Source organism: Telopea speciosissima, chromosome 10 (assembly GCF_018873765.1).
Source record: "Telopea speciosissima isolate NSW1024214 ecotype Mountain lineage chromosome 10, Tspe_v1, whole genome shotgun sequence".
NCBI classification, from domain to species: domain Eukaryota; kingdom Viridiplantae; phylum Streptophyta; class Magnoliopsida; order Proteales; family Proteaceae; genus Telopea; species Telopea speciosissima.
The window spans coordinates 43106465-43120183 of record NC_057925.1 but is presented as its reverse complement, the minus strand read 5'-3'; the positions used below and the strand labels follow the sequence as shown (position 1 = coordinate 43120183).

The window sequence follows — 13719 nt, the reverse complement described above, 5'->3', positions numbered from 1 at the left end:
GCCAGAGGAATATCCGCCCGATCACATCCGATCCGTATCCGATCCGAATCCGATCCGTTTACATCTCTAGGTAAAATAGGCCTTACCCTATTCAGGTGGGGTTGTTTAAGTAGTTGCCACTTGGCCCACTTCCCATGGCAAATGGGCCAATAATTATCAAAGAGTAGCAGACCTGGGCTGATCCAAACAGTTGCAGTGCCCCTTAGTTTTAGCAAGCCTCATAAGAATGAAGACCATGAATCGAAGGGAATGGAATTCAAAATGTTCTCTTCAAAACATGGAATATCCTCCGCAATGATACCCCAACCCTTTAGCTTCACTATGGAATCTTCAGTTATTATCTTTGGAGTAACCCCATTGTATTAGGAATTAGGCAATGAAAATCTGCAATGAAGGTTCATTCCTCCCTTAAATGGTTTGGGAACAAAGTTCCATTCCCCTTACTGTTGAGGCTTTACAAATGCAACTTGCAGGTATCATTCTTTTTGCCTTCTCTTTTAACTGCAGCTGGAAGCTTAGCTCCTCTGACTGCTGCTTCAGCCGATGTCTTGAAAACAGTCATATTCTCCAAAGGCCGAATGCGCTCATCGAGCTCCTCCACAAGCTAAGCTATCAGTCAATACAAGGGAAAAAGCCTCTCTGCAAGCAACCGATTGGACTTTGTACACAATTACAGAAATATCAGCCATCAAGACTTGAGCAAGACTAAACAATTGTCTACACATCTCTTGCACGGGGAATCAACGACACAAATGCCAACCTGTGTTAGGGTCTAGAATCTGTCATTTACTTTTTCTGTTTCACGTCCTGATTTACCTTTATATAGAAAAGGAAAAGACACATTACCTATATCACACGTCTTCTTAGAAAGACTGACACTCTCTCTCCTCATTAAAAATGCAAAACCCCATATGTGTCCATTCTTCTACAACTCCAAAAAGGTAAAAACAGGCAGCAATGGAATAATAGATATACGGAGTACACATCTGTGCACTTCACATCTGTTTACCCATCTAAAATTATATATCCAAATTTAACTGATACAAAAATTTGACTACTCAAAACATGCTGCAATTTACTTAAACTTAATCATATAAACCAAGTATAAAAGAAAAGGAAACAAAACCTCAATCATTTGCATCGTTTCGCCCCTATAAATAATGAGCCTGATAAACCTAAACCGTTCACCATCATGTCCAAGGTCATCTTATGTATTCTTCTTGCCATCAGAATGTGACTACCTTGGGTCAATTGATTCCAACTGGCTCTTAAGGCTTTGGTTGTCCTCCAACAAGCGATCATATTCAAGAAGGAACCCTTCTGACTGCTTCCTCAAAGCCATTGCATTTGCTTCTGCAGCCTTGGCCTCTTCCGTCTTTGTCTCACATTCAGATTGGAGGTGTTTAACCTTTGCTCTCAACTTGGTTACCTCTACCTCCAAGGCTTTCATTTCCTCCGAAGACCCATTCTTCCCATCATCCTCAAAACCTCGGCTTTGTTTCTTCACGGCCTCCATAGCCTTCCTTCTCAAGCGCAATTCCCTAATATAATGGTGTAGTCTGTCTATCATCAAAGCCAGGAACAAGGAGAATCCTGCATGTAATTAACCCACCAAGATCAGATGCACACATTTCAAGCAAAAGCGATTAACAAATTGGGTTCCGTTCTGGAACCAATAGGAAACATAAAGAAAATTGAACTTGAATTAGTAGAATAAGAAATGCTGCAGATACAATTGAAAATCCAACAGTTGACTTCCAGCTGCCAAGTTCATCGAGGCATGAACCTGAACAAGATTCTCCAAGTGTCCAAACAAGAAGTACATAAAAAAAATATGTAAGGAAATTTTCTTTTATTATTGTGCGGTTAACTATTGATTTCAACACTATTACTCTGGGAGCTTTGTGCAGCTACTCGTTCATAAGAATGCAGACTAGCAACGGGAAATGGAGTATGGAATTTGAGAAAAGGAAACATTAACAGAAGTGGAAGGAAGAATAAATAACAATTTCAAAACAGTTTCCATAAAAATGAGAAAAAAAAAAATGACAAAACAGTTACGGAAGAAAAAGTGGCAACAAATGAGATCATTATCACAAGAATAGAAGTTACCACTTCATAATCTATTTCCTCAAAAAGAATAAACAGACATTCTATTGTCACTAGATAACTAAATGCTAAGCAAAAATTCATATACAAGAATAACTTCTCCTGCATAATGTGTAAAGGAGGTAAGAGTGGTAGCCGAAGAACAACTTTCCCAGCAAAACATATGATTATGGAGCAAAAGTCCAATACAGACAGCCCATTCACATGCATAAACTTTGGAAAGGATCCTAAATTGATCTTTCAAAGGAATAACTTTGAAACCAGGCTCACCACCCATAAATACAGGTGTTGAACCAGACCCAAGGCCTCAAACAATTACACTGCTCCTCATGGAAAAAGAGGTGGGGGAGACCAGCTTACTCTGTATACAGATCTATATGCTTAGGTTCCAGGAAATGTTTTCAAATGCAAAGTTGGAAAACAATATTAACATAAGTAATTTTAATAAATTCCAGGTTCGGTATCCACAGGACTGGCAATTCACCATGGCAGGCCAGACTTCGCACAGCATATTGTGGACGAGGGTTGAAAGGAAACCCAGCCTTGTCAGAAGTAGAGTCTGGATTGTTTTGTTGGACTTGTGAGGTATCACATACATGCAACGCTACCAAACATAGAAGGTATTACATAATTCAAGGCAATCGTATCACCACTCCTTATATCAAATGATGAATGCATTAACATGTGGTAGAGCATTGCAGCAGCTACAGTAAGCCCTTTAGCTTATAGATTGACCAAATGATTTAGCTATTTATATGCAGTATCACCCCTGGGTGAAGTGGTGACGGAAGACATGCATAGCTTAGGCCTTGAATCAAGTATGACCTCGAACAGAGCTGACTGGAGGGTTAAGGATCCATGTAGCCGGTCCCATTTAGTTGGGATAAGGATGAGTTGTTTTATTGTATCATCACCCCTGATAAGTTTACAAGGTTAAAGACTACTAGAACTTGAATGCATGGATGATTAATCCCCCCCCCCCCCCCCCGGCTCCAAAGAGAAAAGAGAAAGAGAGGGAATGATAGAACTCGCAAGGCAACAAAAAGGCTTCACCAACATGAGGATGTATTCTAGCCTCTTACCACATTGACGGTGGCTACAGTTACTGACACTTAAAAAACTATAAAATATTTTAATAACATACAAGTTGAGAAGAAAATCAAGGATTTCAGTGGTAAATAACAAGATCCTTAGTCGATTCATATGCAATATAGTCTCAAGATGGAGGATAGAAAAGAAACATAATCATCCCATATTGCTCTTACTGAAATTGTGATCAGATTAACAGCAGAAAAACCTCATAGAAAAGGGGTGCAGAAGAAAAAAATAAGTTCAAGCCTAATTGCCACTCAAAATATAGATATTTTGGTCCTGAAGAGTCCAGCCAAATATCTCAGTGAGACAAATATAAGCCAGGTTCTAGATCTCGGTTTTGAGGCCGGTTTTGGTCAGGCCCAAGACCGAGATGTGCTGAATCTCTTTTCGAGGTTTCGACACCGGGTTTCGACCTGGGTTTCGTTTTGACCAGGCCTGAAAGCAAGACAACTCGGAGATTTCGGTTAGTTTTGACCGAGATTTACTTCCATAAATATAAGCGTATGTCGTTAGACGTAGTTACAAGTTTCTTGGCAAAATCTCAAGTTACTGGCAATAGTGCTACATGGGAAGAGTCTGGCAATTAGGAATGGAATCCCTGTTTCAGCTTCATAACAATGAACTATCCAGAAATAGGCGGTGACAAGAAGTCTTCAAATTTCCCAGAGTTGCTGATGTAAAGGCTTAGAACAATTTACAGCAACCCAACTGTTATTTTAAGCTAGATACAGTGATTCGGCCCATTACATGAATTTGAGCACAACGGGATTAGCAAAGTGACAGAACACTCCATTTGGTGAAAATCAATCAATTCAAAACAAGTATCAACAAATCAAGCTAAAAGACTAAAAGACATCCAAAAGGAGTCGGTCAAACAAAATGTACTGTCTTTGACTTGATCAAAAAATGCACCGTCTTTGACTCGAACACAAAATAAATGACAGGAATCAAGGTCAAAATTTACAGGAAGACAAATAAAATTATCAAAGACGTAAAATGAGTATTTCTACCCAGAACAAAATATATTTGGGATTTTGGTAAATTGCAAAATCAACTGAAAAGTAAGGATTAACACGAAACAACTGAACACCATTCGGAAACAACTGACCACCATCCGGTCAACATTGAATCTAGCAATACTGCACAGGGTTATTTCTAACAATCTCAGTAGAAATTTGGGGCCTATTGCACGGGAAAATCATAATCAGTATGAAGATATAAATGTCGAAGCATAACTACTTTCAAGTTTTTATGGTCAGAGTCCATAAATTAGCTTGCCGCCCTTTTCCTCGATAATATTACTTAGCTTCTCTTTTTCTTTTTTCCTCTTTTTGTTGCCGTCCAGGAGAAGGGGGGGGGGGAGGGGCGTGAAGACTGGAGAGGAATACCAAAAGAAATAGCTTTCATATTTTCTAATACTCATCAATCAAGGAATCTTGTCCCCTTTTCTGGATAGATATTAACCTAATCTTTCACTGTCTATCTTGGAATTCCCTAGTCATCAAGAATCCAATTTGAAGTCCCTCTCAAACCCATTCATGTTTCTAGATGTCCTTACTATCGATGGGAAAAATTCCCCCCTCTGGGAAGAGAAGGGGGAGGGGGACCAAAAGTTTCAAAATAGAAACTTATTCCCTGTCCTTTTCTTTGAGGCTCTGTATTTGGCTTGAACATGAATCAACTTTTTATATAGCAACTGAGCTACTTTGTCTACTATGCTAAAAAAACAAGCGAATAGCAGTCACAACTCAATGCCTCATGCTCACGTATAATTTGTAGCATATGCATAACCTACCTTGAAATTACATGTCATGTCTTCCTCTTTCTTTTTTTCTAATAATCTCCTTCTTGTGGGTGATTACATATCATAACGTCATATTTTCCTTAAATCATCACCATTTTGATTAATTTGCACATGTAATGCCCGTTTCATCCCCTTATTTTCTCGAACATGTAGGAAGAATATATTGACAAAGTTTTTATTCATTGATATACATTGTTCAATTATAAAAATCAATATGGTTTTATTTGTCTTTGATTGAGGAAAGATCATTCTGAACGAACTGAAAATAATTCTTAGCAGTGAGATGACAACTCCCCCGCCCACCCTCTCCCCTGGCCAAAGAAAAATCTAACATAAGACTATCTGTCCAGGGACAAACCAAGTTAGGTTAGATCTACATTGTTCATAGTCACAATATGGGCGAATATTCCCATAGAATCGTCCAGAAAACAGAAACAAAGATGCTCATAATCGAAACCGGTTAATTAACCCTCTATCAGAAATTCCGAATATAACCCAAATCTGAAACGAACAGCTATTGAGAACAAGAAAAGAATAAAGCAGAAAAAACAAATAGGGGGGAGATGGATCAATTGAAAAGGACCTTCTACCGACAGAACACAGTACACTCGAGAAAACTGAGATGTGGGAGATGTTAATTGTAACCAAAAACGAAATTATAAATTTTAAAATAGAGAATTATTACCCATAAGCGATGCTTCGAGAAGATGCTTAGCCATGAGAACTTGATCAGTCGGATTAGAAGCACCGGCATCGATGGAACGCTTTTGGATCTTCATCATGCTGTAAACACTCGACAATAAGACCACAAAAACTGTTCCTCCAACAGTTTTCACCATCACAGGCCCACGCCCTCTTTTCACCCGATCTAAACCCATGATCACAAGCTTCCTTATAGGGGTTTTAAACAAAAGGATCATAATCAAAGCCATCTCTGAGAATATAACCGTAAAAAAGAGCTGAATCATCTTCTTCAATTGGTCTACCACTGCCAAAGCCGAGGGAGAAAGAACAAAGTTACAGAGATCCAAAAACTTTCGAAGGAGAACGCGAAGTTCGATACTTACGAAGCAGCGGATTGGGAATGGGAATGGGTAGAGGAAGAAACAAAGAATGGAATAGGAAATCGAAGATGGAATATAAGTTAAAAGTATTAAAAAGGATTCAAATTTCAATTTCTTGTTGCTCTGCTTCAGCTTCAAATTCTCTGCTTTTATTTTCTCAGAAATCTTAAAAAAGGAAAAGACTTCGTCGGTTCGTACACGTTTGTTCCGAGTCCTCAACCAGGTCAGACCGTGTGTAAATTGAGATCGGTGTCCAACTGTCGGGAGTGGGCCCTATCTTAACAAAGATAGTCGGCTTCATCTTGACCGTTCATTAAAATATCGTTATACCTTTTGCCTTTTGGGACGGACGGAAAGGATACCAATGGAAATCAAACGAGAAAACGGTAACCAATCAAATCCTTGGACCTAGGATCGAATCGCACAGGCTTTCCCTTCTTTAATATTTAATATAAAAAATAAGGTATAAAGGTCACAAACCATCCATGCGCTTCAGATCACTTTTCATAAAGGATCAGCCCGTATCGGTCTAGATCATGGTTTGAAGAATCGCTATCGGATCGGTCATATCTGTACTGGTGGAGATCGATATTGATTCTTAGTCGATCTCGTATTGGTGAATTGGTACGGATAAAGATAAAAATGTAAAAAATTCTATTTTTTTTAAAGTAGGGATAAACTTGTCTGATGAATGATCTAGATTAGAAAGGATGTAAATGGATAACCGAAATCCGAATCCGAATCCACATCCATATTCGTTTAGGGGCATCCTTATTCGTTTAGAGATATCCGAAAAATAATCCGAATACTCCAATTAAAATCCGTTCGAAAAAAAATCCGAATATTTAATAATAAAAAATTAAGTAAATAATGATTTTGAGGGTTTTTGAAGGTTAAACAAGTTCTAGAATATGATGAAAAGAGAATCATGATCTAAGAGATATGGATTGAGAGTGAATTGTATCTGCTAAGGGGAGAAAGATCCGAGTTACACAAGGTAGAGATATAAACGGATGGTCGAAAATCCGAATCTGATCCGCATCTGAATCCGTTTAGAGGTATCCGTATTCGGTCAGGGAATATTCGGCTCCGATCACATCCGATCCGTTTACATCCCTCATTAGACAGATTTACCATTATTGAAACCATGGCCTAGAACTTTGATCAGACAGATTTACCCCTATTTTTTTCAAATTTCAGCTTTTTTTTTATATTTTTACAACCTTGATCCATACCGATCTACCGATAGTACGAATCACCCGATCCGATACCGATTAATTATGAGGACCCACTAATACAATCCAGTCTCATTGAAATTTGAAAGTGCCGAAGCCTTACATTTCTCAGTCATCTAGATGGGCATTAATTAGGCGGATTTTTGGTCGGTAAACATTAATTAGGCGGATTAAACGATGTGATCGTTTCTTGCAATCTCTATTGTAAAAGAAGGGGATGATTTATTTTGACGGTGAGGATGACGGATGTGGTGCCGTCTCATTAAAATCCCAGTCTTCCTACGAATTAAAACCCTCTAAAGTTCGGGCATCTTGCAGGGTTTTACGGATTTGGGCTTGAGAGTTTAATATTAGGAAGATGTTTCATCCAACGGTGCGGGCTCAATTGATTTTTTTTCTATCTTGTCGAGTTCAACACTGTTGGATGTTGCATCTTCTACGTGTCGAGCTCTCATGCCTGAATTGTAAGATACCACAAGATTAAGGCACTGTTAAGGATTTTTTTCCCATCTTCCTACACCTCAATGTTAAGTATTTACAACTGATGTGGCTATTTTGATCATTGAATAGAGAGATCATAGTCTAGATTAGTCACATATCAAAATTTAGAGTCTAATTCAATGGGAGAAAATACTCTCCACATATGAGCTTGGTCTATGGTGAACAACCGCTAGCTCGGTTGGTTGCAGGCTTTCCAAGTGCATTCCCCACGGAGGTCAAGAGTTCGACTCGATCTCCTGGTCACATGTGTGCAATTGAAAAGGTACCAATTCCTCCCCCCCTTGGTGGTTGTAGGTTCTATTGGCTTGTCTTATAATAAACTCTTCCATAGCTCTGAATTTTCAAATATCTGTTTTGAATCTTTTGATATGTGGTATACCACTAATTCTTGGACCATTTTTACCCTCTGGTGATACTTATACCATCAATATGTATCAGTATTGTATCAATATTAGTCTTCGGCAATATTGATACGTATTGAACGATATAGCCAATACGATATTGATACCTAAATTTATGACTCTGATGTAATATATTGTTAATAATATCAGGAGTCAGATTTCATATATGATTTTGTATGAAACATTGTCAATATTTTGGTTGCTGGATAGACATAGAAGAATCAAGTATTCTTATCCAATGGTTGTAGTGTTGAATGTGTTTCATACGACCATTTATGATACCTTTCATCAAAAATATTTTCTTCATCTCTATTAAAATGTCGCATCAGAAAATACAATAATTTCAACAAACTTTCTACTAATAAAAAGGGAAATGAGATTTGTATTGTCGATCATACATGCCCTCAGCCCTCTTATATTCTCTCCATCGCGACACTCTTTCTCCACCCTGATACATTCTCTCCTCACTAACCATATGGACCCCTATATATGAACCGTGAGGCACTCCCTCTTTACATTCATTGGGTTGCTGTGGGAGATGTCAATATATGCGAGCAGCGTGTACATCCCTCACTCTTCCTAATAAAAAAACACTTATGTAATAGATACTTAGGTTATCCCTGATCAGTTCGTCAGGCTAAGTGTAGCCTAGCAGGACTTTTCTATAAGATAAAAGGATTAGAATATAAAAATTGTTTTCTAACACCTGATTGACCTGTAACGCTCATGAGACTCATTTATTTACGTGCAATTAGCATCTTTTCCCACCTTCTATGTATTAATATTGTTGAGTTTTTGTCCAATTAGGAATAAAAATAGGTTTCAATATTGCCAATGAATCTCATGTACTTAATTTAATTCCTTTTAAAAAGAAGATACTCAAAACGGATCTCATGAACGAAAATACATAAAGGGAAAAAGATCTCTTTTTGGTGGTGTTTCTTATGCCCCTATCATAGGAAGTGACGCCTCTGCCTCCTAGGTAGATACCCAGGCGTGCTGTTCCATTGGCTCAGACGTTTGTATAGAAACCATGCGACCAAATAGAGATCTCTTGCCTATAAACAAATAAATAATGAAATTTTCTTATTGACGTCTCTCAAGGTACTGAATGATTTGTAACCTTACATTTTCTTATTAGATCTTAGTATGCCCATGAATCTCAGCTACTTAATTTACTTTCTTTTAAAAAGAAGATTCCCAATACGGATCTCATGAATAAAAATAAGGGTTATTTTCAAATGCCCCTCTAAAAATAGCTAAATTTATAATTGTCCCCCTAAACTTTCACTAATTGCATGTGCACCCTTGCTTTTCAAACTAAATACCATTATAGTCCCTGCCGTTAGACAAAGACGTTATAACATAACGGATCCCAGTTTCTGAACATCGATGGATCATTCTATCCCTTCATAGGGTAAAATGACCAAAATGACCTTACCTGGAAAGAAAAAAAAAAAAAAAAAAACACCTGCAACTCATCTTCCCCAAATCGTTTAGGGTTTGGGAAAGATGAGTTCTTGAATCAGAAATCAAGAATGGAAGTCTCTGGAGAGTTGTTGGCAAACCAACCCCTCTACAAGCAAAATGCCCACAATCCAAGCAGACCCAAATGGATTTTGAATCTGACTTTGCATTCATTTGACCTGTTCCTTTCTTCTTCCCAGCTTTACTCCTTCCCTTACCTGACCTCTCTGATCAACCGCATCTTCCCTACAATCTTCGCACCTAACAGATTCCAATGAACCCATTTTTGAAGAAATTTTACCCAAATCAACACCCTTACTAAGATCGGTACATGCCTTTCTCTTATTAATTACTACTCCAGCACCTTCAATCCCATCCGTTGGATTCAAGTTCGGGGGAATGGTTTTAGGGGAAGCAGAGGAAACCGGCTTCTCCTTCTGAGTGCTTCGTGTCCTCTTTTTAGCCTTTTTCCCCATTAGTACTAGATGAATCCAACAAAACCGAGCACACTAAGATCTTCAAGTCAACTAGCAAAAATAGAAAATGAAAAAAAAAAACCATTATATGGGAGAACTAAGGGCAAAAACACAAACCAGCGCATCAAAATTACCACAACAACCAGAGTTTAATTGGAAACAAGCAATCTAACACCGATTATATGCTAAAAAGCCTCATAGATAAACAGATTCTAGGAAACCCATCAATCGATTCGTGTTCTCGGAAGAACAAATATGCTACTTTTGCATCAACAACACAAATTAGTAATTCAATCAAATAGGTAAACGAAAAAAAAAAAGATAACTAGATAATAAATATAGGAAAAAGTTTGCTCACCTAGAAATCTGAATGTAGAAGCAACCGAGATTACTTGAAGAGTCTTCAATCGATATGCATTAGTGTTTGAAGAGAGAGAGAGAGAGAGAGAAAACGAGAGGGATTTCGTTTTTGTAAGATTAGAATCTGAGTTAAGGATGATAATAGAGTGGCGTGTGCATTATATGGGTCGTTCTCACCTTATCTGCTCAATGTTGGGGAAGGAGAGTGAGTTGGAAATGGATAATTTCTAATTTCTGATTCAAGAACTCATCTTCCCCAAACCCTAAACGATTTGGGGAAGATGAGTTGCAGGGTTTTTTTTTTTTCCAGGTAAGGTCATTTTGGTCATTTTACCCTATCAAGAGGTAGAATGGTCCATCGATGTTCAAAAACTAGGATCCATTATATTATAACGTCTCTGTCTAACAACAGGGAGTATAATGGTACTTAGTTTGGAAAGCAGGGGTTCACATGAAATTAGTGAAAGTTCAGGGGGGACAACTGTAAGCTTAGCCATTTTCAGGGGGACATTTGGAAATAACCCTAAAAATAAATAAGAGTAAACATCTAGTAGACCCCTTGAAGTTTGTTCACCTATCTTGTAACTCCCCCATTTATTAAAACCTTACTTACGGACCCATATGATGGACGGAATACTCGTTCCATTATAATCAACAGGTTAAGTGATGATGTCAGTAGATTAAAGGTTATGTAAATGCCAAAAATACCCTTGTACATCTTTAATGAAAATAGCCAAAGTGGAAATTACAATTGTATCCTTATTTCATCTCCAACCTTAGAATTAAGATTTGGAGATGCCGCCCGTGAGGAAGAACCAAGAAATCTCACTCATAATCGAAGGTACCCTTTCCCCTAACTAAATCACTCCTTAATTTTTCCCTAAATCCTATTCCGTTTTCCCTAAATCACTTGGCGGCAATGGCTACCTTCAGTTTCTCAATGTAATTCTTTCTACCAGATGCAAAAGATAGGCTTTCAGCTTTGATAGAGAAGGTGGCTTCTGAACTTGGGATATTAGATTGAAATCGATCATAAATGGAGTAGAATCCAAACAAAAAATTTCGACTGGGATCGATTGAAATCGGTCAAATCAGTGGAGTTGCAGGTGTGACTAAGTGTGGTGGAGAGTGGAGAAGATGAAGTGGCTCAATAGGTTCTGAGCCTTTAACTCCAAAATAAAAAACTTTAGGGATTCCTCTCTCTCAAAAGAGCACGCACCATCTCTTCCCTTTTGTCTTTTCTTCTCCTTGCAAACCCTGCACCGGATTCTTCTCACACAAAAGAGCACACGCAATCTTCCCTTTTTTCTTTCCTTTTTTTTTCCTTTTGGTAAAACCCTTGTCTTTTCTTCTCCTTGCAAACCCTGCACCGATCCATTAGAACTTAGAACCGATTAAACCGAGGAAAAGGAAATAAAGGTCGTCTTAGAGGGAGAGGCAGTGCAGGAAAAAGAAAATAATGGAATAAAGGACCAAGAGGGACGATGCTGATTTACTTCGAGGCTAGGCGGCAATGGAAGGGATGGATTTGAATAAATTTGTGTTTGAGGATGATGAAGATCAAGATGGGTAGTCTCTTCTTTTACTGCTACAGAAGATGGATCTCCTCCATTGGGTTGTTGTTGTTGAGGCTTTGACCCTTTTGCTTTTGCCTCTTTCTGTTGTTCTTCCTCAGCCCGTTCTTGACCTGCTTTTCTGTCTGGTTTCAGCCATTCCTTCGGCAAGGGCACCTTTTGAAGTTGAAAATCTGATGGAATAGTCGGGTAAAGAGAAGGGTAGAATTGTCTTTTAAAATAGCCTTTGTATTTTATTCAAGATGTACAAAGGCTATTTTAGTCTTTTACTTTGTTAAACCAACACCTAACTAACATCATGAGGTTAATGGGTCTGTAAGTAAGGTTTTAATAAATGGGGGCTACAAGATAGGTGGACAAACCTCAGGGGGGGTCTACTAGATGTTTACTCAATAAATAAATAATGGGATCTTCTTATTGACATCTCTCAAGGTGCCAAATAATTTGTAACATTACATTTTACTTTTTTAGTATCACACTAAATTTTTCCAATGAGAATAAATACTATCATTTCACATGTGTACAAGAAAATGTGCATAACAATGACAACTTTTGATAATGATATAAAGGTAAGTCACTTTCAAATTATTTTGGAAAACTCTTTTATATCCTTAAAATAAAAATATTTTAGGAATAAGACAAGAAGCAATTAAAAGGTGTCAAGTTCTAAACACATCTATAGAAATGTAATTAGGCAGCCTCATAAATAATACATCAAATCATCAATTAATATGCATGTATGGACGATATGGCATACATATTCCTAACCTACCCTACACTTTGAAGATTGGAGCGTAGGAATCCACTGTTAATTAAGCCTTTTTTTTTTTTTTTTTTTTTGGTGAAAATTAGGTCTCATTGAATGCTAGGTGGATCAAAAACCAACCATTTATGTTTTGGGTTCTAGCGTTATGCTGCTAGAGTGAGGAAGTATATATATATATATTTTTTGGGCAAGAGATCTCTACAGAGTGGTGTTTCTTATGCCCTCTCATAGGGCATCATGAGATAAAAGGGAAAGAGATCTCTAATTGGTGGTGTTCCTATGCCCTCTCATAGGGCATCATGAGATAAAAGGGAAAGAGATCTCTAATTGGTGGTGTTCCTATGCCCTCTCATAAGGCACCGTGAGATAACGCCTCTGCCCCCTGGGTAGATACCCAGGCATGCTCACCCATTGGAGAGCGTAGGTATCAACAGAATTAGAATCCCATTCTGGATCTTCTTCCTTTTAGTATTCAAACTCCTTATTTTATGTACATTGGTTGTTATCATATGTGAGGACTTTGAGTCCCATGTGATAACGCCTACTGTTGAGCGATCCAAACTGGGTCCTATATATTGTAACCTAATTTCCTATCTAATGCAATCAAGTTATTCAAGTCTAATATGGTATCCTGAGTCCCTGGCCTCCGCCCTTCTTCTCTCGATCCTCTTCCTTCTTCACTTACCAACGTGAGATTTTCTATCATCATGCTCCTTTTAACCACAGTCATGACTCCATCTACAACTGTTGCACCTCTCCCCGCAGCTCATCACTATCTCAACCTCAAGTTAACCTCCACAAACTTTCTCCTTTGGAAAGCACAACCCATTCCATTCCTTACCGGCCAAAATTTATTTGGCTATCTCG

General features: G+C 38.1%; 1 protein-coding gene across 1 annotated transcript; it reads right to left on the bottom strand.

Moving 5' to 3' along the window:
* Positions 1-1225: 1225 nt before the first annotated feature.
* LOC122642144 (B-cell receptor-associated protein 31-like) lies at positions 1226-6046 on the bottom strand. Its single transcript, XM_043835562.1, has 2 exons — positions 5694-6046; positions 1226-1593 (listed from the first exon to the last, which is right to left on the bottom strand). Exons 1-2 carry the CDS (start codon positions 5974-5976, stop codon positions 1238-1240), a joined length of 639 nt encoding a protein of 212 aa, XP_043691497.1. The 5' UTR covers positions 5977-6046; the 3' UTR covers positions 1226-1237.
* Positions 6047-13719: the final 7673 nt, after the last annotated feature.